Source organism: Phycomyces blakesleeanus (genome assembly GCF_001638985.1).
Source record: "Phycomyces blakesleeanus NRRL 1555(-) unplaced genomic scaffold PHYBLscaffold_1, whole genome shotgun sequence".
Classification (NCBI taxonomy): Eukaryota; Fungi; Mucoromycota; class Mucoromycetes; order Mucorales; family Phycomycetaceae; genus Phycomyces; species Phycomyces blakesleeanus.
The window spans coordinates 4087385-4110200 of NW_017265134.1; the positions used below are offsets into that span (position 1 = coordinate 4087385).

The 22816-nt window shown below is 34.2% G+C and overlaps 8 protein-coding genes across 8 annotated transcripts; 5 read left to right on the forward strand and 3 right to left on the reverse strand.

Annotated features, from left to right (window-relative positions):
* Positions 1–722: 722 nt before the first annotated feature.
* Positions 723–4352, forward strand: PHYBLDRAFT_162078 (hypothetical protein; the record flags this gene model as incomplete). The annotated part of the gene is made up of 12 exons (XM_018434559.1): positions 723–733; positions 818–931; positions 1053–1086; positions 1132–1176; positions 1237–1390; positions 1457–1477; positions 1609–1791; positions 1862–2092; positions 2243–2682; positions 2743–2845; positions 3439–3761; positions 3996–4352. The coding sequence occupies 12 exons, from the start codon at positions 723–725 to the stop codon at positions 4350–4352; spliced, it is 2016 nt and encodes a 671-aa protein (XP_018299508.1).
* Positions 4353–5893: 1541 nt separating this feature from the next.
* On the reverse strand, positions 5894–6313 carry PHYBLDRAFT_139020 (hypothetical protein; the record flags this gene model as incomplete). Its single annotated transcript, XM_018430134.1, has 2 exons — positions 5894–6165; positions 6241–6313. The coding sequence occupies 2 exons, from the start codon at positions 6311–6313 to the stop codon at positions 5894–5896; spliced, it is 345 nt and encodes a 114-aa protein (XP_018299509.1).
* A 24-nt stretch (positions 6314–6337) lies between these two features.
* PHYBLDRAFT_139021 (hypothetical protein) lies at positions 6338–6757 on the forward strand (the record flags this gene model as incomplete). Its single annotated transcript, XM_018430135.1, has 1 exon — positions 6338–6757. The coding sequence occupies one exon, from the start codon at positions 6338–6340 to the stop codon at positions 6755–6757; it is 420 nt and encodes a 139-aa protein (XP_018299510.1).
* Positions 6758–7648: 891 nt separating this feature from the next.
* On the forward strand, positions 7649–8613 carry PHYBLDRAFT_72619 (C2H2-type zinc finger transcription factor; the record flags this gene model as incomplete). The annotated part of the gene is made up of 4 exons (XM_018442686.1): positions 7649–7705; positions 7809–7845; positions 8140–8247; positions 8315–8613. 4 exons carry the CDS (start codon positions 7649–7651, stop codon positions 8611–8613), a joined length of 501 nt encoding a protein of 166 aa, XP_018299511.1.
* A 1320-nt stretch (positions 8614–9933) lies between these two features.
* PHYBLDRAFT_139022 (Homeodomain-like DNA binding domain-containing transcription factor) lies at positions 9934–11016 on the reverse strand (the record flags this gene model as incomplete). The annotated part of the gene is made up of 1 exon (XM_018430136.1): positions 9934–11016. The coding sequence occupies one exon, from the start codon at positions 11014–11016 to the stop codon at positions 9934–9936; it is 1083 nt and encodes a 360-aa protein (XP_018299512.1).
* Positions 11017–11655: 639 nt separating this feature from the next.
* On the forward strand, positions 11656–13308 carry PHYBLDRAFT_72617 (hypothetical protein; the record flags this gene model as incomplete). Its single annotated transcript, XM_018442685.1, has 4 exons — positions 11656–11849; positions 11902–11971; positions 12551–12583; positions 13270–13308. 4 exons carry the CDS (start codon positions 11656–11658, stop codon positions 13306–13308), a joined length of 336 nt encoding a protein of 111 aa, XP_018299513.1.
* Positions 13309–14353: 1045 nt separating this feature from the next.
* On the forward strand, positions 14354–15304 carry PHYBLDRAFT_139023 (C2H2-type zinc finger transcription factor; the record flags this gene model as incomplete). Its single annotated transcript, XM_018430137.1, has 5 exons — positions 14354–14410; positions 14500–14536; positions 14601–14729; positions 14831–14938; positions 15006–15304. The coding sequence occupies 5 exons, from the start codon at positions 14354–14356 to the stop codon at positions 15302–15304; spliced, it is 630 nt and encodes a 209-aa protein (XP_018299514.1).
* Positions 15305–19807: 4503 nt separating this feature from the next.
* Positions 19808–21394, reverse strand: PHYBLDRAFT_104792 (Serine/Threonine kinase CK1; the record flags this gene model as incomplete). Its single annotated transcript, XM_018427865.1, has 5 exons — positions 19808–20151; positions 20354–20551; positions 20693–20723; positions 20902–21161; positions 21304–21394. The coding sequence occupies 5 exons, from the start codon at positions 21392–21394 to the stop codon at positions 19808–19810; spliced, it is 924 nt and encodes a 307-aa protein (XP_018299515.1).
* Positions 21395–22816: the final 1422 nt, after the last annotated feature.

Consider the following 22816-nt stretch of genomic DNA (forward strand, 5'->3'; position numbering starts at 1 on the left):
AACTGACTTGTATATTGAATGTCAATCCATGCTATATTAAAACGTTATATTAGATATCTAGCTCTAAAAGATACATTTTTCAACAAAACAAAAATGACCGAATTCACAGATTTATCCTTTGTAGGACATCTATACACATTTATAGAAAATTGTTTCATGAAAAGAATAATGATAAAAACAAAATCCATTAAAGAACATATCAATAGTAATAGTAAGAGCATTGCTTCTGGAAATAATACTCTCTTTTGTGGCACAATGTTGGATCAATTTTCATTCTAAATCAACAATAATACAAATATTTCTATCTTGTTCAGTCAATTAAAGTCAATTGTACAATGATCATCGAAGACTCATAGAGCATTACCGATCAAGACTTATGTTGCTGGACTCGGGTCTTAATCAAAAGGAACTTATACAGTCAAAGCTTGATATAGTGATAGTGATAAAAATTCTCTACACCATCAATATCAGTATATCGAGCTGACTGTAGCAACTTCAGACAAGAAATTATTCATGTAATCTGTAATGTGCCTCAACTTTTAAATACTGATTCGGGATTGGATTAACTCTATTATGATCAATAAAGCTGTTGATTGGTAGTGACAACAACAACGACAACAAAAAAAGAAAAAGAGAATATAGGTTTTTTTTAACGAAAAAAAAAACACCAAAACAATTGTTTCTTTTAAGAAAATTGAACTTCTTCTTTTTCATTATCCAATATGACGCAAAAGTAAGATTCTGTTGCCTTTCTCCTAATCTCTTTATAATAAAAGAAAAAACAGTGTTATATTAATATAAAGATAAATATAATTAGAGGATTCATTGAAAAAAGACAGTGTGCAGCCGTTTTTACAGTGAAGAGATTGGAAGAGGTGTTTCCAAATGATAGCACAACAGGGAGCATATATTTTCTTAGAGGATACAGATGGTAATACAATATTATTCCTGAGTATATATGTGATTTACGTCTAATAATCAAAATCATACTTTATATAGCGTTATTTCTGTGAGTGTATATTACATTATTATTATTACTTGAAAAAAAAAAGTCAAGGCGTAATACGGCAGGACACGACTAGACTAGTATGCAAATTTGAGCCTTAGTATTTAAGTCTGTGATCCATATAGCTTAAGAGAGTGCTTGAGCTGGAGAAGCCAGAGGAAAGCAAGAAGGTAAGGATACCCTAGCTCGTAATATTTGACTTGAATAAGACTCTAAACAAGTTATACCAGGCTATCTCAATCAAAGTTACCCTGCAGAAAATTAGTGGCAGTGAAAAAAAACTGCGTCTCCCAAATGCAATAAAGGCGAACCTTAAACTTGAGACCACTATAAACTACACTAAAGAAAATTTAAACAGAATGTGGAGAACAAAGTACACAGAGTGTAAGCTGCAATAATAAGCCAAGCTTTTTTCCAGAGTATATCAACCTGACTGATGTACATGTATAGTGTGTAGGAACAATGGTCAAAGTAAGATTATCTTTTGCTGTTTCAATTTAAACCTTTGTTGTTATTAATGGTCGATGAGAAATGGTCTATGTATATTAACTAGTGCGTTTTAGACATTTATGTGTGGGAGTGGGTTGACTTGTGTAAACTAGCTTATCCTTTGGAGTACAGTATTGGTCCTGAAATCAAAGTGCCTGTCAGTTTTGAAGACCTTATCAACCAGCCTGTGGCTTTGCTGACATACCCCCCCTTATCATCCTACTTGGACTGCCCTAGCTTCAGTGATATAAGAGTCACAGTGTATGAGAATGAGGTCATGGTTGGAGAGCAATCAGGTACGGGAATACATATATACATGCCTATAGAAGCTTGAGTATATTGATATAAAATATCCCCATTTCCTAGTTTTCAATTGTCACAAGGTGATTTTGGCCGCTGCGTCTCCTCTGTTTGATAAATTCTTTACGGAAAAAATGGACGGATCTGAGAAAAAAGGGAAAATCATTCATGGCGTCCATCCTGAAATATTCAAAAAGATCCTTGTTTTTATCTATTCTTCAGACTATGACGTTAAAGACGTCAATGAAGCTTCCAAGATTATTGAGGCAGCACATCGGTTCGAACTTCCTGATCTTTGTGAGATTATGTTTAAATATATACAAAAATCAATCAATCATAATACTATATACATTATTTGGAGCTTGGCAAGTATGTTCATAACCTTTTTTTTTTGGTTTTGGTCTTGTAAAACACTGCTGCTATATATTAATCAATGACGTATGCTAGCTTGCTATCACTGTACGGATACACAGGGATACTGTCAAAAATTTATAAGAAAAAATGTCAGAAAACTGCTCTCAAGCGAGGCATGGATACACCTTGATCCTGAAAGTGTAATACGGACCCTCAATATCGATCACATTTCCCCACCTGTCAAAGAAAATCTCTTTTATGAAGCTGTTCTTGATTGGAGAGAACAGGCTCTTTATAATATCCGGTCCAATTCTGAAGACCATGACGACCCTGGTTCATCGCATACATTGGTCGATGACACCAAAAAGAGCCTTGAAAAAGGCCCAGGCTATCCGCAGACGGAAGAAGACGTCGAAGAGGCCTTTGAGGAAATGATTTCGCTAATTCGTTTCAACCAAATGGATACAAAATATTTATTTGAAAAGGTTGAAGGAGATTTTGAGATCATGAAGTCAGATAAATGTAAAAAGCTTGTAAGTATATCAAGCAAAGTCCTTTATATGTGTATTAGTCAATATCTACATCTGTTTAAGCGTCTTTTTCTTTTATTGATTATATCCTCAATGCTACATCTTCCAATGGCCGTACCACCCGAGACCCTTTTTGTCTTCAAGACTTTAGCCGCTATCTATCCAAGTATTAAATGAGAGAGAGAGAGAGAGAGAGAATAAAGAAATTACTCTTAATACAAATTTTTTGCCAAAGAGAAATATAAATATATAAAACAGATGCAATGGGTTATGGACAAGAGTTGTTTCTTGTAGAGTAAATTATTTCAAGCATTTTACATGTCTAATTGCGTGTAAAACAAAGACTCATTTTTAGTACCAGTCTTTAATTGTTTTATTTTAATTTATTATTTTCACTCGACAACGGGTTCTCTAATAATTCTTTTTTAGCAGTCTTTGAAAATATCACATCCCAACGGGTTCTCTATTACCTTACGATTCACCAAATAAATTCTTCTATAAACAGACCCGATATTTACCTCGCCGATATTGAATCACTTCACTGCTACTCTCCACGCCTATACTATATCAATATAAAAGCCTTTTTTAAACCAATATCCGAAAGAGAAATCAAAAGAATAAGAAACGTCGAACCAGCACACACTGTCACCTAGATCGATTTTTGTTCTTCTTACATTGACGCATTGTGGATATTTTACTTTGCACACAAGTATCCCAGTCTAGTCAGATGTAACTTAAGCCCATCTGGTTTTTCACTAGACAAAATCCCACCGCCTTACGATGAAAGGGAGAAATATCATAGTCGACTTCAATTACTGTTATCCACCAAACAATTCTTTCCTTATCTAAGAGCAATAAACACAGTATGCTGCAACAAAAACGCCTGGCTACTTCATTTATTTCATGACGCTCTTCAACATTCTAATGTAAAGATCAAGCATGCTACAATTGATTTTGACATGTACACATCAAATGTGAAGAATTTAAATACGTGGATCAAACATTATTCTGAATCAGTGAATATATTGTGTATCTATCACGGCAATGACTACAGTTCTATACCTGCAGCAAGAAAATTACACGTACATTGCAACAATTTAACTTTATTAAGGTTATACTATTGTCAGTATATTGACATGAAGAATATTTTGGATAATTGTCCGGTCTTGCGATCATTACATATACACTATTCACGTATTCAATCTACAGAGTATCCACAGTCTACACACTTGCCACATTAATTACAAAAACTGGACCTTTTTGAGTTACGAGTCGATATAAGTATTTTTAAATACATATCTTCCCGTTGTAGACAGCTGAAATATATGACATTGAATGAGATCAAATATCATTGTTCTGACTTTGATGAAACCGGACAAGCACTTGTGGATATGCATTTTTCGCCGCTAAAAGTGTTAATAACATACGATACCAGTTTTAAGTATTTTGATTCTCGTTCTTCACAGCCCCCTAAACTTATTGTCATTGAGCAAAAGGGAAATGATAATATAGATCAAGGACAAGCGCCTCAATCAAGCTGGTATCATTTGTGCGCCGACAGAACAAACAGAAAGAGCAGGATGCTGGTATGGGAACTTGGAAGACGTGACATCGAATTTTCCCAGAGACACCTCAAAAACTTTAAGCGAAGAAAAGGAAGGGAAAATATATGAAAGGACATGAAGGGATCTAGCAGTGGTTATAAGCTGAAAAGGTTTTGGAAAAGAGATATTCAACATGGTGTCATAAAATTTTGGTTCAAATCTGTTGAAGATTATTTTCTTGATGCAAAGACCGACCTAAATCTTGTATTTGATTATTGATCTAAAATAAGAATCAGAATTATCATTGATTTGTATAATACTTCAGTAAATAAGAAGCTTATAATAAAGTATAATTTCTGAAGATAACGATATATTTGACATGCTAGTTAAGCTTTCTTTTGACTTATTGACATCTATCAAAGTACATACATTCTGATGAAAGCGCCCTTACTATCATTTAATCAACAGAGCACAATATTCGAATTCACTTTTACTATTACACTTGGAAATTCATTTTATGCTCTTCAATTAACAAATCGATATTATACATATATACATCATTATTTCTTTCTTTGGTTTTGGCTTCGAACAAGCGATTAATTAATAAAGATTACCAGTCATTGTAAGATGCCTTAGAGTTAGAATGCATATTTGGGTTTGACTTACGAGGTATAGCTGTCCAATTTAATGGCAATAAAATAAATACAGCTAGCAAAGAAAAGCTATTGAACTACTTTGAGTTATTTCTCTAGCTATAAAGTTACTTTTAAGCTTACTATGATGAGCGATACAAGAAGTACCGGTGGATAAATCTGCTATTCCAAATACAGCAAAGAACAATTAAGGTGCTCTTCACTCAACCAGAGCTTACAACCGAACGTCCCACCAGACCCATCAGCCAGACCTTGCATAAAGATTTATGATATACATATAGTAATTATGTAACATAAAATTTCCAAAATGATAAAAAATCTTGTACGTGTCGAAGGTAAAAATACACCTTCAACAGAAAGTAAGATGGGAAATAACGTCCCATATACATCATACTAAACAGTCATAGTTACATAGCTACTTTTTATAAAAACGGCAGTTATGTCAATGTGTTATTTTATTTCTCTACTTCTATTTCATTGCCTTTTAAATGAATCTGTTTGCTCTTCTGAGTCATTTATCGATTAGGAAATACAAAGAGAATTATTAGACAATGATTGTAAATTTTCTCCCACTCCCCCCTCTCCAAGAACAATGTCAATAAGATAGTTGTAGTTCATTGTTGTTTTGTTTTAATAAAAATATTGCAAAATAAAGGACACAAGAAATAGTACAAAAAAATGCACATACTATGACATTTTAGAGATCAAGTACTCCAGAAATATCTGGAGTAACATATAGCTCAAAAATTGGTTTGGGAATGGTTTGGGTGATGGGTCTGGTGGAACGTTAAGTTGTAAGATCTGAGGTCATAAAGAGAGCCTCAAGAAAAAACTATTTAGCTAGTATCCTGTACAACTTTGCAGATCCGAGTGCTTAAAGGTCTCTATTGTTAAAATTGTGTACGGCATTGTCATAAATTTGTTGGCGAGAATACTTGACGACCGACAAGGCAAGTAAGTACTAGGTGTGTCAAATTTGGAGCGAAATTGCCGCAATCTGTCCCCTCTGTGCCTTTTTTAAGCATTGCAATGAAGAATACGTTGCCCATGGGTGATTGACTCCTTTGCGACGTAAGTTTTGGTGCTGGTGGTCGGTTGAAAGTTGTTGGTAGTGGGACCAAGTTCTGATCCAAAATATCGCTCCAAACGAACCGAAGAAACAATCAAAAAATCTGCGACTTGACTAAAAATCATGACCTTTAGTGCATTGTCATTGGTGACTTTCTTGACCCAGAGATCAAAGTTGGAGGGAGGAAGATGTGCCACCGAGAAGTGTTCAAAATGCGCATCTAGAGTCGGCAATCAGTTATATGGTTCCACGCAGTTGACATAAAGCAGTTGAGGGCTATCCACCAACAGGCAACCCGCAACCAACCTTGAGTCTGCAAAGCGAAGGCACATTTGGAAGCGCCAATCGGCATTGAGCGGCCGAGTCATGTTGTCCAGGGGTTGAAATTCAATATGTTGAACTGTTCTGTAAAAGAGAGACTGAGTAAGGGCTCGTTGCATGATTCATTTGTCGGCATCTTCGTCCATCACGCCTTTATAATCTACTCCCGAGGTGGGGTCTGTCGGATACCACCCCATAACATACGACATGCCCTAAACCGCATTCGCGTCTTCTTTTGCTATCTTGACGAAGCCAAAATCGTTCTGTGGCCGTGGTTCATTTCCTTGCTCCTCCTTACCTCACCAGATTCACCTCAATCTGCGGGCGGCCTTTTCTCCCGTGTGTCTTTCATTCAAATCGACGGTCGCCCTCTCCACAAGAATTTGGCTAGTTCTCTTCGACGTCGCCTCGTCACGTCTCCTATCTCTTTACCTCGGGAAGCCTTACGGACAGACTTGCGGGACAATCTTACTGGACAGCCTGGACGCTAATTTTAGGGAGACGACATCTTGAACCTACCGAACCACAGATTATGACCTTTTGCCGGCATAGAATAACTCTATCGGGTCCCTAAGGATAGAGAATATTCGTATAAAGACTTTCTTTTGTGCTTTTCAAAAAAAAAAGGTGGATGTGAATTACTTACCAGTTGGTACTATCAGACTCTTGGAATATAAGCAGGTGAAAGAAAGAGAAAGACATGATACACGTAAGGCCGATAAATAGTAAAATATTCAACAAGATTGCATCACACTCTAATGACAACAATTCCTTATAATCTTCTGTATAACTGGCTATTGATATAGTGTATTTGTGACTAATTACTATTCTTTCTTTATTGTCAAGTCTAAGTTTAGGACAAAAACAGCTATTAATTGAATATACAGGATTTGTTTTTCGTACGAGACAGTGTTTTTATTATTAAGTTGTCCAAATACGGACTGTGGCTCTTAATATAATGCGAGTCAGGGGCCTGGGGAGAGATAGATAAGCACAAAATGTGTGGACAAGTAGTAAGTCTAATGAATACAATGAATATATTATGTTTTTTTAAGGACACACCATTTTGCCCTGAAGGATTAGAGAAAGACACCAGCCCAGACATGTGCCACAATTGATTAGTCCGGTTGTATAGAAGCGTCGTGCCCCAACAGGAAACGTCGTCCTCATAAGATCGCTGTTTGATTAATGTTCTTTATGAACTAGGAATCGTATTGTGAAATGACGGTAGAATTTTGTTTTATTTTCTTTTGGGCTTTATTTAGCACTACTGTTTGTAGCTGTACAAGTATAAAAATGGGATGAATCTCGAAGCAAAGTTTACTTCTCTCTCTCTCTCTATTTCAAAAACATTTTCTCTTAACATATCTTTACCAATCCTGATGTCTTCAAGTTCCCGCTTATCTGCCAGCCAAAAAGAGGGTGTACAATATTCATCTGTGAGTAAAATAAACCAGGAATCTGGAAAGAAGAGAGAGAGAGAGAGAGAAAAAAACGGCGTTGATGTGTACAGTTAATGCTTAAAATATTTTTCCGTTTTAGACCCCTAGTTTTCTAGGCCCAGAGTGGCTTGATAACGGTAATTCTTGTTAAGAATAAATTACTTGCGCCTTGATGAAATACACACTCAAATGATTGTATAGGGTATCACTATGAAAATAGCACACACCAGCCAACATACCCTTTCCAAAATTATGGACCCCATACACACTATTTCATTCCCTACACTCTATTCAGTGAACAGTGGGATGATTTTATACAAGAAATATTAGGTATTCACTTGTTCTTAAACACACACAAATTAAAATTTAGAGAGGTTTCAACTTTAGGCTTGGATACATATTCAAGTAGTGCTAACTAAGAAAACCTTTAGCTGTTCCAATCCCCGGTGATAATGTAGAGACGCATTTTCAGGGTTTTCCATTGCTGCCACCACTTGATCCAACCTCTCCAGGATCTTCTCAAGGCCACTATGAAAATTGTACGTAATTGATTGTACAGCACATTATTTTGTGAATAGTTATCTAATGAGTATGGACTTTTTCAAGATTATGATTATCAGCCAAAAACACCCCAACAACAAGTACAATACGATCCGACTGACATTGCTATTAAAAATTATAATCCTAAATATACATCGTCTCAAAGCGCCAAAGTTTCTAATATAAAGTCTATAAAGAAATACACATGCTCCGAATTTTTCTACGAATCAGAACATACATATAAATTAAATAGACATATGAAAACCCACACGGGCGACAGAAGTTTGTTTTGCTGCCCTAAATGCCCAAACACATACTCTACCAAATACAATCTTAAAAGACATGTCAACAAATGCGAAGGTTGATGACTTGGGATAACATATGCTTTTTTTTTTAAAAAAAATTATTCTCCTACATATTCTTTCCTTTGTACAACTTCTTTATTTATTTTATATATCTTTTTTATTTCAACTTTCGCTTTCATCCCTGTCTTCATCTTTATTTTCATTTTAATTTTTAATTCGATTTTATTCATGTTCTCTTTTATACCTAATAAACAACTGCGTATTGACTATACACTTATGGTACTAGCATGGTAGCCAGTGCATACATGGATCTTATATAGTCTGTATAATGAAGTCTAATCCTATCTTATTTCTCATTTTCTATTTTCTGGAGGCAATTATTAGAAGACATTTAGTCAATACCATATTATCCTTCTGAGCTGCTATCAATTAAATCAACTTCATAGTAATATAGAAAGGTAAAGAAGATGAAAAATATACTACAATATATATATATATTGATTTCTATATGCTTTAAATCATGCAAATTAAAGAAATTAAAAAGAAAAAATGTTGAAATTACATATGATATTAGCTGGATGATCAAGAAATACGGTTTTTATGCTTCTAGCAACTTTTATTCATTCACCTTACTATTAAGATCAGTTGCTTATTTCTTGTGATGTTTTACAATAGTAAGCTGCTAAGAACATTGATGGGATTCTAATTCCACACACTTGGAATACCGTTTATTTTATTGTAGCTCATCCTATTTTTATTTGGGAGGGCTGTTAAAATTGTCAATAGTAATTTTGCCAAGTACCTTGATAGCAGTTAGATAGTTTTGATCCTTCTATAATATAAGCTCATTTTGATCAAGACCTGAGTTCAGCAACATAAGTCTTGATCGGTAATGCTCTATGAGTCTTCGATGATCATTGTACAATTGACTTTAATTGACTGAACAAGATAGAAATATTTGTATTATTGTTGATTTAGAATGAAAATTGATCCAACATTGTGCCACAAAAGAGAGTATTATTTCCAGAAGCAATGCTCTTACTATTACTATTGATATGTTCTTTAATGGATTTTGTTTTTATCATTATTCTTTTCATGAAACAATTTTCTATAAATGTGTATAGATGTCCTACAAAGGATAAATCTGTGAATTCGGTCATTTTTGTTTTGTTGAAACATGTATCTTTTAGAGCTAGATATCTAATATAACGTTTTAATATAGCATGGATTGACATTCAATATACAAGTCAGTTTTATATTCTCGAACCTTTGCCAAATACATTCCATTTTTTATAAACCTTTAACTTACACACACACATACAAACCACTTTACAGGAGATAGACTCTATAGGGACAGCATTATAGTATATTCTACTGCTATTATCGAAAGCGTGAAGTCTTATCAGCTCTAATAGTAGCCAGCTTCCTTTTCGTCTTCCCGTAAAATTTCTTACAAATGCCTGCATCAATATTGTTCCATTCTTCGTGTAAGGTTTTTTCTAGCTCCTCTGGGGTATTAGGACTAGCAGTCATTAATAGAAGGTTATCGGACATGTAGTTCCATAAGTACTCGAGTGGAGTAAAAGCAGGACCATTTTCTGGCCATTCCAAAATCTCAAATCCAACCCCTTTTTTCTTGTTGGTGGGTTCATCCTCGGGTAGTGCAGCCTTATCTCGTATGTATGGGCAGCCACCTCTGCAAACACCAGGAAGAGTCTCATAGAACTCCAAGAACTTTTCTAATAAGAAATCCGACCGCTCCTCGGGAGTCATGTTGTCCTTGAGCGTAAATAGTGGTCCCATACCTCCAGGCCAGATACATCCCCAAACCACAACGGTAGCTATAATCTGGCTTGGATCTAAAGTTGGGAATACAGAATAGTATACATCGGATTCAAGACAGATATGGTTTTTTCCATTTCTTTGGTAAATGTGACATCTGCATTCATCAGCCCAGACAACACTTTTACACCAAAGCTCATAGTTCTTCAGATTTTTCAGCAATTTGAGGTGACGGGCAATGTATTTTGGGTCGATAAAAGGCTTTCCTTGAACAACAGAATAACGCATGTTTATATGGTCCAAGTGTCTCCCAATAGTGTTTTTATAATCAGTTTTCTTTGATCTTGCTACAATCTCCTCTGGTTCCGCTATAATTGGCTTTTTACTTTTTGCCAAAGGTCGACTGGCTTTTTTTGTAGGGCGCGAGACTTGAGGTTTGACCTGTATTAGCATACGCTTGATCGGCTTTTTTTTATTTGTAGAAGACTTGGTTTTCTTAGCCGGTTTAGTTGCCTTGTATTCTTTTAAGACTCTGTTGACTGTGTATTGGGACACATTCTGTTGAGCGGAAATTGAAATGGTACTGATTCCACTGAGGTGTTGGCCAACAATTACTCCTTTTTCAACATCTGAAAGGTTCTTGAATGACCTAGCAGCTTTGGAATCTTGCGTTTTGGGCATGATTGCAAGGATGTTAAATTTGATTCAAGAGATTAAGGATAAGAATAAATAAAAATGTAAGAGTGCGCGAAGAATGGTTGGCGGAGATAGACGCTAAAATGCCTATTCGTTAGTTTCTTCAGTTTTAGTGTATATTATGTATGATGTCAATATTGAGAGTGTAAAAATCGTTGTTATTTGTTTATTAAAAATAGAAGAAGGCGAAAAAGTGTCATAAATATCAAAAGCTTTAGCAGATCATACATTAATAAGAGAACAACATACAAGGACACAGCTACGGGGTATAGAGTATATACCTATATATAAGATGAAGGCCGATGGTGTGCCTTTGAGGTTTAAGAGTGGTATAAAAAGCTGACAATGTTATTGGAGTGTCTTTACCTATGCCTTCAGAAGGCTGTTTCTAGAGTCACTTGTACATGGACACTTTATATAGGGAGGTCTATATTAATGCTTTGGGATCAAACAGCTAGTGTTTTGTACTGATAAGCGGTTTGGGTCATATTGCCTAATACTGACTTCATCCTTAAAATATCGTACTTTTGGTCGAGGCGTTTAATATTGTATGTGCAATATATTTTATCTAAGAGGAGCTCACTATCCATTAGTAAACGTAAAAGTGATATCCTGTGTTGTGTCATGCATTTTTACTCCACTTATTTATTCGGAAACGACGGTCTTGTTGGCTTGTATGCTGTCATGGAGAACAAGAAAATCAGCATTTCTAACAGTAGTATACACCCACAGTATATATTGGTAGAAAATGTATATTACTCTTCCAACTGCAATTATACTTCTAACAGATATATGTGGATGTGCACTAGTGTATTGATGTAAAGACTCTTATTGTGTAGTGATTCAGTAAGATTCTTGTTGGTTAATTAGCTTTTATATTACTATATATCCATACGTTCCGATAAATCAGATACACACAAGAACTAAGAGTTTACGACTGGTAAAATAAAACATAAAAATATCCTTCAACCATAGCCATATATCCTCTCAAGTAGACCCAATTCATATTTTTGTTGTTGCTTACAGGTATTGAAAAGACATACTACTATATATGATATTCGATCTCATTATACGCAGACTAATGTACAAGTATCAATTTGATAATCAAACTTGTAATGTACTCTATATCCTATATCATATATATATTTAAATAATATGCCAAGACATATTATACTTAGTCGAGAACTGCTACTATTTCTTCTTCTTTTAAAAGAAAGGAAGAAAACATATCCTTGCTTTTACTGGCAATATATTTTTATATAATTTTATTCTTAAACGACTGTACAAAAGGCTACACGTACAATCTTATAAACCCAATTTCAAGTAAAGAAGACCTCGGATCTTACTCTCTTAATTGGTCTATAAAATCATTCATATTATTTGGATAACTTTCTCAGTCAAGATATAGAGACAAAGTGTGTATGTGTTTTTCTTTACATATCTTCAAGGAACCAAAGAAACCACTCTTTATTCGTTAATAATAATATGTATTCTTTCTTTTTTTTTTGGAAAAAAAAAGGAAGGAGCCTTCAATAAATGGGACATTAAAGAAGTAAAGACTGATTGATAATTATCCAATGCTACACATACGCTTGACTGCAACAAATTGGTTTTATGTTTGTGTACATTGTCAAGTAAACTTTTCCTATAAGCTATATATGGCGTTTATGGCTTTTATGGTGTTTATGAAATTTAAAATATACTGAGTAAATTATACTATATAACCTACGGATGAGTCAAGTTTATCATAAATGAGCTCCTCTGATTTAATTTAGATGCTCAATTTTTCTCACCCTACTTTTTGTTTTTGTTCAAGGAATGTCTAGAGAACAATTCAGTGCAGTGTCTTGAGCTAAGCTTCTTTTCCAAAGCCATTTTCTTAATGAACACACACAGACGCACACAGACGCACACTAGAACACATATCTATGGACTCTGAAGAGCAACAATTTACAGATATTTTGAAAAGACTTTTGTATCATTCAACAGACAAGACTATGAATAGCTCCTTTTGAGTTTTGTGACTATTTAAAATATGTTTGTGTTTTGTATTGAATGTCAAGCCATCTTGTCTTGATACTTTATCTGGGCTTTTGTGAAATGGAGGAGGAACTTTAGGTTCAATTCGTCTTTTTTTATACTGTTTCTAGGCTTTTACGATAATACAAGAGGAGATATCTCAGACCCAATTTGGCTGGAGGAGATATGACTCATTAATGTATATATAATATTGTAAAGGTTTGTGCCCCCGGACTGCTTATAGACGCACTACTTTAGAATTTTTTTTGATGCCGCTTGAGGAAATGAAAATGCACTCTCAAACTTGAGCTTACGTTTATGTAGAATTGGTAGTATTATAGCGCACATACCATGTTATGTTATTTTTGTGTCATATACTCTGCTTTGAACAAGTAGATACTTCACTGTGTATCGATGTGGTCTTCATGCAACACCTAGAAATTTCAATGTTTAATAAAGTTAATTTAATATGAAAAAGTTTGCTGGTCTCAACTTTCTAACTGTGAGCTAAATAATGGGATTACATTTTAAACAATATTAAGCTTGCTATAATGATATCCATATCGTAATTTCCTGAATTCCAAGCTGGCCAAAGTGGCTTTTATTTGTTTGAATGTTTGTGTATTGTCTTTAACTACAATAAAGAAGACTATACCTTAAATAATGCAAGTCCTTGTGAGGATTAACAATACACAGCACTGTATTTGAATCAGCAATTGTTTTAGTATATCATGCTGAGTACTCATAGGGCCCTATAGAAAAAAAAGACAATTCTTATATATAATATTTACTTGTACCGTTAACTTTGGCTATCAACATATTGAATGCAATCTTATTAGCATAGTCAATCCCATAGTAGCTGTATATTCTAGTACTTCAGCATAAAGTAAAGAACCTATGCTTTAGTAAGATTTTGGGGGGTTTTTAAGATAAAATAAAGAAAACATTTGTATGTATCTCAATAAGTGTAATTAAAGAAGTATAAAATCCAAGTAGTTAGAATTAAAGAGAGTTGGTTATATATTTAATATTTGACGAAGAATTAAAAAAGGCGTTCATTTTTTTCTTTTTTTTTCTTTTTTGAGCAGCCAATCAAGGATCAGTTAAGATACTTAAAACGAATCCCAGAATCTTTGTGTTACTTTAGCAAACACTTCCTGGACATTGGTCTTTACTATGTAACCTTTGATATAAACAGTTTTACAAGTATAAAAAGGATGTTAAATTCGAAAAAAATCATCCTTATTCTCTCTTATCAATCCCAATATTACTTTTTTTCCACCACTTCTTTACCGCTTTTCTGATGTTTTCACCTTCTCACCTACCCACCGGTCAGTACTATTGTGTACAGCCTTTATCCGTAAGTGACACGACCCGGTTTCTCGGAAAAAAGAAAAAAATCAAATGTGGTGGATATAGCCAGCTGCTTAAAACATTTCTTTGTTGTAGACCCTTAGTGTTTCAAACCAAGAGTGGCTTGATTACGGTAATTTTTATTAAGAATAAATTACTTGCGCCTTGATGGAATACACACTTAAATCTTTGTATAGGGTATCTTGATGGAGACAGCACACGCCAGCCAACATACCCTTTCCAAAAATATGAGTCCCGTACACAGCAAAACAGCTCCTATGTCCTATCTAGGGAGCAATGGAAGAATGATATACTAGAAATATTAGGTATTGCCTTGTTCTTAAACACACACAAATTAAAATTTAGAGAGGTTTTAACTCTAGGCTTGGATACATATTCAAGTAATGCTAACTAAGAAAACCTTTAGCTGTTCCCATCTTCGGTGATAATATAGAGACGTATTTTCAGGGTTCTTCATCGTTGCCACCGCTTGGTCCAACTTCCCCAGGATCTTCTCAAGGCCACTATGAAAGTGGTACGTAATGGGTTACATAGTGAATTATTTTTTGAATAATCATCTAATGAGTATGGTCTTTTTCAAGATTATGATCATCAGCCTGAAACACCCCAGCAACACGTACAATACGATCCAACTGATATTGTTATTATACATTATGATCCTCATAATCCATCGCGGCAAAACATCAAAACTTCGAGTCCAAGCTCTACAAATATGTACAGATGCACTGTGTGTCCGTATGAAACGGATAAGAAATTTAATTTTGCTAGACATTTGGAAACCCACTCGGACGTCAAGATTTTGTTTTGCTGCCCTAAATGCCCAAACACATACTCTACCAAACACAACCTTCAAAGACATACCGACCAACGCAGATGTTAATGACCTATGATAGCCTATGCTCTCTTACTTATGTTCATATATATCCTTTCCTTTGTACAGCTTTTTTATTTATGCTCTTTAGTGTCTTTTTATTTCAACTTTCACTTTTATCTCCATCTTCATTTCCATTTTTCATTTTCAGTTCAATTTCATTCATGTTCTCTTTTACACTTAATAAACAACTGCGTATTGACTATACACTCATGGTATTAGCATAGTAGCCAGTGTATACTTGAGATCCATATAACTTGTATAATGAAGTCTAATCCTATCTTATTCTCTTTTTTTTGGGAGGTAAATATCATAAGACATTTAGTGTTTACTATATTATCCTTCTGAGCTGATATCCTTTAAATCAACTTCATAGCAATATAGAGAGGTCAAAAAGGTGGGAAATATGCTACAAGATATTTATTTATTCAGAATGGTTTTTCAAAATCAAATGTAATTCTTGGTTCTGTATTCTCACACCTTTGCCTTTTTGATGGTTACTCTACAGAGACTGTTACAGTGCCATGGCTTACTGAATAGTATTTCATTTAAAGCAAGGTTTCCCTCTTTCAATATTAAAGCAACTGTGTCAAAAATCGATCCACTACCCAAGTATTCTTCTGCTCAACCTTCTTTCCTTTTTAAATGATAGTAATTAGCATAAAAGTTGCAGATGACCTGATGTTGAATTGCTCAGCATTTTTTTTTGTTCTTTTGTGAATTATCTATCTTATTTTATTTTATTTTTGAAAGAAATCTGCAGTAGACTGTGTACACATTTGAGCCTGAGAAAATGAGTGAGTGAGCGAATGTACCACCAGCATAAGTTTTTTTTTTCTTTTTTTCTTTGGAGGATCAAAATATTCAAATAGAATTTTGTACCATAGACGCAAACGAAATATAGTATATATATATAAACCTCTCTTTCATTGCACATTTTCCCTTTCTTTCTTGCTTTAATTTCTTGCCATTTTCATTGCTGCTGCTGTTGGTGCTTACTATAATCATACTTTCTTTAATTGTAATCTTACTGTCGAATAAATAAGGATAAAAGCCAAGACCAAAAATAAAAAGAAAGAAAGAAATGGCCATAAACTTAATGATATTTTTTTTTGATAATAATAATTATATATATATATATATATATAAAAGAGAGAAAACATGCTATGTTTTTCTGTATTAGAGAATAATTAGAAAATAATCTCCAAAAATAAGGGTAGTTTTTTTTTACATAGTCAAATGCAATATCAAAATTACTGAGAGGGTATTTGTTTTTAAAACAAGAAGAAATTCAATGTAAAATTATGTGTAATTCCTGTTATTCTGAATTGATCAATTAACAAAATGTCAATAGAAAGCTTTAGATTTTCTCTCCCCTTTTCTTTTTTTTTTTTTTTTTTTTTTGGATCCTTGCTATTGATTTTCTCCTTACATAATATCCCGAATCCTTTTTTTTCTTTAAAAAAATATTATTCTTTACGATCTTCTTGATCTTCTTGACAGACTCTTTTATTTTTCTGTCTTGTAATTTCTCCTTGGTTGTTTTTCTCCTTGATTGTTGTTTCTTTGTATTGTTATTTATTTATATGTTTGTTTTTATTGTTTTCAAGAAAGACAAGGTAAGTAATCGTTCAATAAAGCAAGCAAACAATAAGAAAAGAAGGTGTGGATCTGCAGATAAAGAAGTAGAAGAAGGAAAAGGGCTTGATAGTTTGAATAAAAAATATAATATAAAAGAATAAAAAATAATAGTATCAGGCATGTTGTGTATAAAAAAAAGGGGGAGAGGGAGAGGAAAGAACTAAAACAATAATGATAATGATAATGATAATAAGAGTAAGAGGAATATTAATAATAACAGTAATAGTAATAGTTGTAATAAGGATAGAGGATAAAGGATAGTAAACGAAATTGGAAAGGGGAGTCTGACTAGGTAGAAGATGATGTATATTATATAAAGAGAGTGTTGGTTGTCTGGCGTAGTTTCTCTTTAGACATTCATTGATTAACTACTTCTTTTACATTAACTCTGTTAGTTAATTCCATCTATTCGCTCATGTCGATGACTACCCCCCAAAAAAAAAGTATAAAAAAAATAAGAAGAAGAAGCTGAAATGAGAGTATGCTGTGTGGGTGGAAGAAATCAAGCCTATTTTTTTTTTCTTGTTGGGTGTAGAATGTTGTTCCATGTATGGTTGCAATTCTTTACACACAGACACAAAGACACGCACCAACCCAAGCACACGCACACGCACACGCACAAGCACACGCACAAGCACAAGCACACGCACACACAGATGTACACAGAATATATAAAAGAAAATAAAAGTGGTGTGGTGTTCAGTATGTGGTGTGGTTTTTTTTAAAGTCATTGTTGCTTTTTTGGCTGTATATGGTGTTGATTTTGGTTTTTTTTTAGTTTTGTTTTTTGTTTCTTTTTTTTGCCAAGTGATGTATATTTTTTGTGATTTGTGTGTGACAGTGACAGTAAGTAAGTGAGTGAGTGAGTGAGTGAGTGAGTGATAGAGACAACGAGATAGTTGGAGTGATGGTTAAAGGGTTTAAAGGGTTTAAAGGGTTTAAAGGGTTGAGGTTTTAAGGATGGAGTGAAATAAATTGTGTATTTTTTTGCGACATTTGTAATTTTTTTGCGACAATTTAAGTATGTGAAAGTGTGTAGGTGAATGTGTGAGAGAGAGTGTGAGAGTGTGAGAGTGTGAGTGTGTGAGTGTGTGTGTGTGTGTGAATTGGGTTGAAAGAATTGTTTCTGGTCTTTTTTTTTTGGGATTTTTTTTTGGTCTGTTTGATTGTTTGATTGATTTTTGTGTGTAAATTTTTGTTTCTTTTTTTTTGTTGTTGTTGTTGTTGTTGATTTGTTTTAAAAATCATCATAGAGTCGGGTTGAATTCATTAGATGAAATGGCTTTGATGGAGTTTGTGCCATTGTTGGTTTACGATCTCCAATTGTGGAATTCCGGTTCAAAAGGGGTTCCATTGGTGCCATATTGGATTCAGGAAGGTAAGGTGCAGAAGAAGAAGAGGTGTCGTGGTATCCGTTTGTACTAGGGTTCATAAAAGAAGGGGAGGGGGCTACGATTGCTTTTGCTTGGCTACGTAATCTATAAAAACCAAGTTAAGTTATACACATTTATAAATCATTTCCGAAACATTATACACATCGTTTATATGAATGTTGTATTAAATTGAATTGTTGCGTTGCATTCCATTTCGTTGCCGTGCGTTACGTTACGTTAAGTTGTGTCGTTGTGGCACGTTTTTTTTTGTGTTGTAGTCGTAGCATGTCGTATAGATTACCGTCGAGTGTTGTGATTATAAATTATAGTCGTAATTTTGTGATTGTGTAGAATTGAATAGCAAAATATCTGTCCCCTATATACATATAAAAATGTTCATACTTACACTCTATTACTGGAAGTACCTATCAGAGGATGGAGGTGCGTCCATTGAGTGAAAGAAAAAGGAGAATAGCATCAACAAAGCGTAGTTCCCCTGGTTTACCACTCCCACCCACACACTCATACACAAAAGCACATACACACATAGATGTCTGTGTTTTTGTGTATGATTCTTATTTGCATTTAATTATTTCTCGGTTGTGTGTACTTACCAGATGTTTGGTTATCGCGCACAAGCATCCTTCCTCCACCAGTTCCAGTGTAACCAAAGTTAGACATGTAAGCATGATCTTGAGGGAGTGTTGATGTTGCCTGAAGATTTTGCTGAATAGATTGTTGTTGCTGAAGAGCTTGTTGTTGTTGTTGCTGCTGCTGCTGCTGAGCTTGCTGCTGAGCTTGTTGTTGTTGTTGTTGTTGTTGCTGCTGCTGCTGCTGGAGAGTTTGCTGTTGTTGCTGGAGAGTTTGTTGCTGTTGAAGAGTTTGTTGCTGTTGGAGAGTCTGTTGTTGCTGCTGCAAGATTTGTTGGGGTTGGAGAAGGTGGGGTGGTGTATGTTGATAAGGTGATTGGTGTTGCAGCATCTTCTGTTGTTGTTGGTACTGAAGCATGACATCGTCCAGACGCTTTGAGGTCTCTGGTGATTTTATATCTGTCCGATATGGCTGTGCTGCACCGCGGTGTGCCACGCCTGCAGAGGGGAGTGCGGCATTAGTCATAACAGGACGTCGTTGTTGCACAGGTAATCCTGTGTCGTATGTAACTGGAGTAGAATTATACAGGGCAGTGTCGATAGGTCCGGATTGAATATCTGTCATTTTCTTCTCTTGCTATACTTCAGTTATCAGTGTTCTTGTTGGATCCCCTTTTTTTCATTCATTCATTCATTCATTCATTCATCCATTTGTTCGTTTCTTAATAATAATACTTATTGTTCTACATATATATATATATATGTGTGTGTGCGTGTGCGTGTATTCACTTTATCCATATACTATACTACTTACTCACATACAAACACACAAAGATCCATAAAATTCATACACACACACACACACACTTGTATATATGTAGAACAAAATAAAGAAGCTAAAGGACAAACTAATGACAAGGAAGGATATTTACCATTTTGCGTACGGTCCAGTCGAATACGTAGTCGTATTGGAAGCCTTCGCGTACAAAGAGATCACGGAATAGTTTGCGGAGGTATGAGTAGTCAGGCTTGTCGTCGAATCGCAGTGATCGGACATAGTTGAGGTATATGGCGAATTCATTGTGTAGGCCACGACATAATATATCAGCGGGTGTAGTCATCTTCTTCTCCATGATCTTGTCGTATTTTTCCTTCTTTGATCTAGCCCGAATACCCTGCCATGGTAACTGGCCGCGGCAGAAATACACAAGAATGTAGCCGAGTGATTCGAGGTCATCGCGCCTTGATTGTTCTATGTACCAAATTAATAGGCATATTTTTTTTTGTTAATATTGTTTTAGGACAATTAAAATAATCAAAATAATGATGCTGATAATGAAGTCTATTATCATTATCGTCAAATATACATTATATATTCTCAGACAAACAAACAAACAACCAAGCAAACAAACAAATATAAAAGGCATATTTTTTTTTGTTATTGTTATTATTACCGATTCCCAGGTGAGTGTTTACGCTTGCATAACGTGGTGTTCCAGTAAGGTTCTTATTTTCTCTGTAGGGGATGTGGGAGTTTGTCTTGGGGTCTCGGTAACGCTTGGCCAGACCGAAATCAATCATGTTAACCTGGTTGCCGCGCTTGCCGATACCCATCAAGAAATTGTCAGGCTTGATGTCTCGATGAATAAAGCCTTTATCATATCAATAGTTAAAACAAATGTATATATATAAATATACTATATATTAATTTTCTTTTTTGTTTGGAAGGAAGGAGGCGGGAGGCGGGAGGAGGAGGAGGGGGGTGGGAGTTATTTTGTTTCAAAAAGACGTACCTTTGGAGTGAACATATTCAACTCGGGATAACTATACAAAATAAATAAATAAATAAATATATTATGATAAACGTATTAACAAGACGATCAACACGTGTGATTATGAGAATTATTATTGACTGACTGATGTTATTTGATTCGATTTGATTCGATTCATAAACTGATTATATAATAAGGATAATAATAATAATAATAATCAGACGACATACCAATTGATCAGCCAACAAAAGAACTGTCTTGAGAGAAAAACGACGTTTGCAGTAGTTGAAAAGATCTTCCATAGAAGGACCAAGGAGGTCCATGACCATAACATTGTAATCGCCTTCTTTACCGTACCATCTGACGAATGGAATACCCACACCGCCTGCCAATGTTTTGTAGACTCTGGCTTCGTATTCCAGTTGAGGGTGTGCAGCCCTTATGCTTTCTAATTTCACACCAACATCTTCTTGGCTCAAGATATTTGAGCCTATGATGTGAATTAGTTAAATAAATAAATAAGGGATTTTTTTTTGTTAATGAGGATGATGATTATATAGGAAATAGTAAAGATGATGATGAGTAATCTTCATTTGCAAAGGATTCTATTGAATGGTTGTAATGTTGTTTACCAAGGTAAATCTCTCCAAATGAGCCAGCGCCAATCTTTCTGCCTAGCTTGTACTTGTTGCCAATAACGATATCCCGTCCTTCTAATGACATGTTTTCTTATATATAAATTATATATAAATTATATATATATATATATTATATTATATAGATGTGTGAATGTAAATGTACTTCTTTATTCTAAAAAGAGTATACGAAGAGCCAAAATATAAGAATAAAGTCAGGAGTGGAAGATGTAGAAGGATGAGTTTGTTGTAAAGAGAGAGAGAGAAAGAGAGAGAGAAAGAAAAAAAAAAAAGAGCGAAAAAGGAAAAGGAAAAAAAAAAAGGACAAAAAAAAAATCGACTGGTTTCGTTTTTTTTTCCTTCTTCTTTTTCTTCTTTTGGATGTCCGCCCCCCTTCTTTGGTTAAAAGAGAGAAAGAGAAAAACTCCCTTTGTACACACTACGCACAACACGCTACACACAATATAAGAAGATATTTTCTTATAAGATACATACATTATATGCACATTGTCTGTATATTTTTGAATCAAATTTTTATATATATAATATATATAATATATATATATATATATATGCTACATATGTAAATATCATGTATTTGTGTATATGTTATAAGGTGCGTGTCTGAAGAGTATATTTTATATACAATCTATTATTTTGGCTCTCAGAACGTGTACATAAAAATATACATACATACATGCATTTTTATATATATATTCACTATACTCTATAATATACTATGCTGCACTACACTGCACTACACTGCACTGTACTGTACTGCACTTCTTTACTTTTTTATTCAAAAAAGCTGTGAATGAAACAAATATTTAAAATATTCTTATATAAATAAATATGTTTCAATTTAATTTAATTTAATTTTGAAACATATTTATATAAAATAAAATAAAAAAAAATAATTTTTCATGCTCTGGTGTTTCTATTTTTATTACTAATCATCTATTAAAGATTCAAATCATCATCATCATCATCATCATCATCATCATCATCATTAACATCATCATCAAGACTTGCGGTATATTTATTAGCTGTATATGTGTTATATGAGCTGATATAACAAGAAACAATATAGCTCAATATAATAACATTGACCTTGTATCCAAAACTATATACAAATTTGTTTGCAGGTTTTCATTTAGAAAACATAATGGTAATTATAAGGAGGTACAATAGATACAATATTTGATTGAAACAAAAGAGAAATGTGCCTTTTGATAACGTGTTTCAATTGACATGCATGTATAAATACATAAATACATACAAAAAGAGAGAAATAAAGAAAATCAACGCAACACAGCACAGCACAGAGTAACGGCCGGAACGGATTGACTGATTACCGACCAAAATAATAATAATCTAAATTGAACTCAACTCAACTCAACTTCCACTAATATATATAAATATGTCACCCCCTTTTGACAATCGAACCACTCAAATGCTTCGATTTCTTACTTAATTCATTCATTCACACTAGTAACAAATAACATATGTA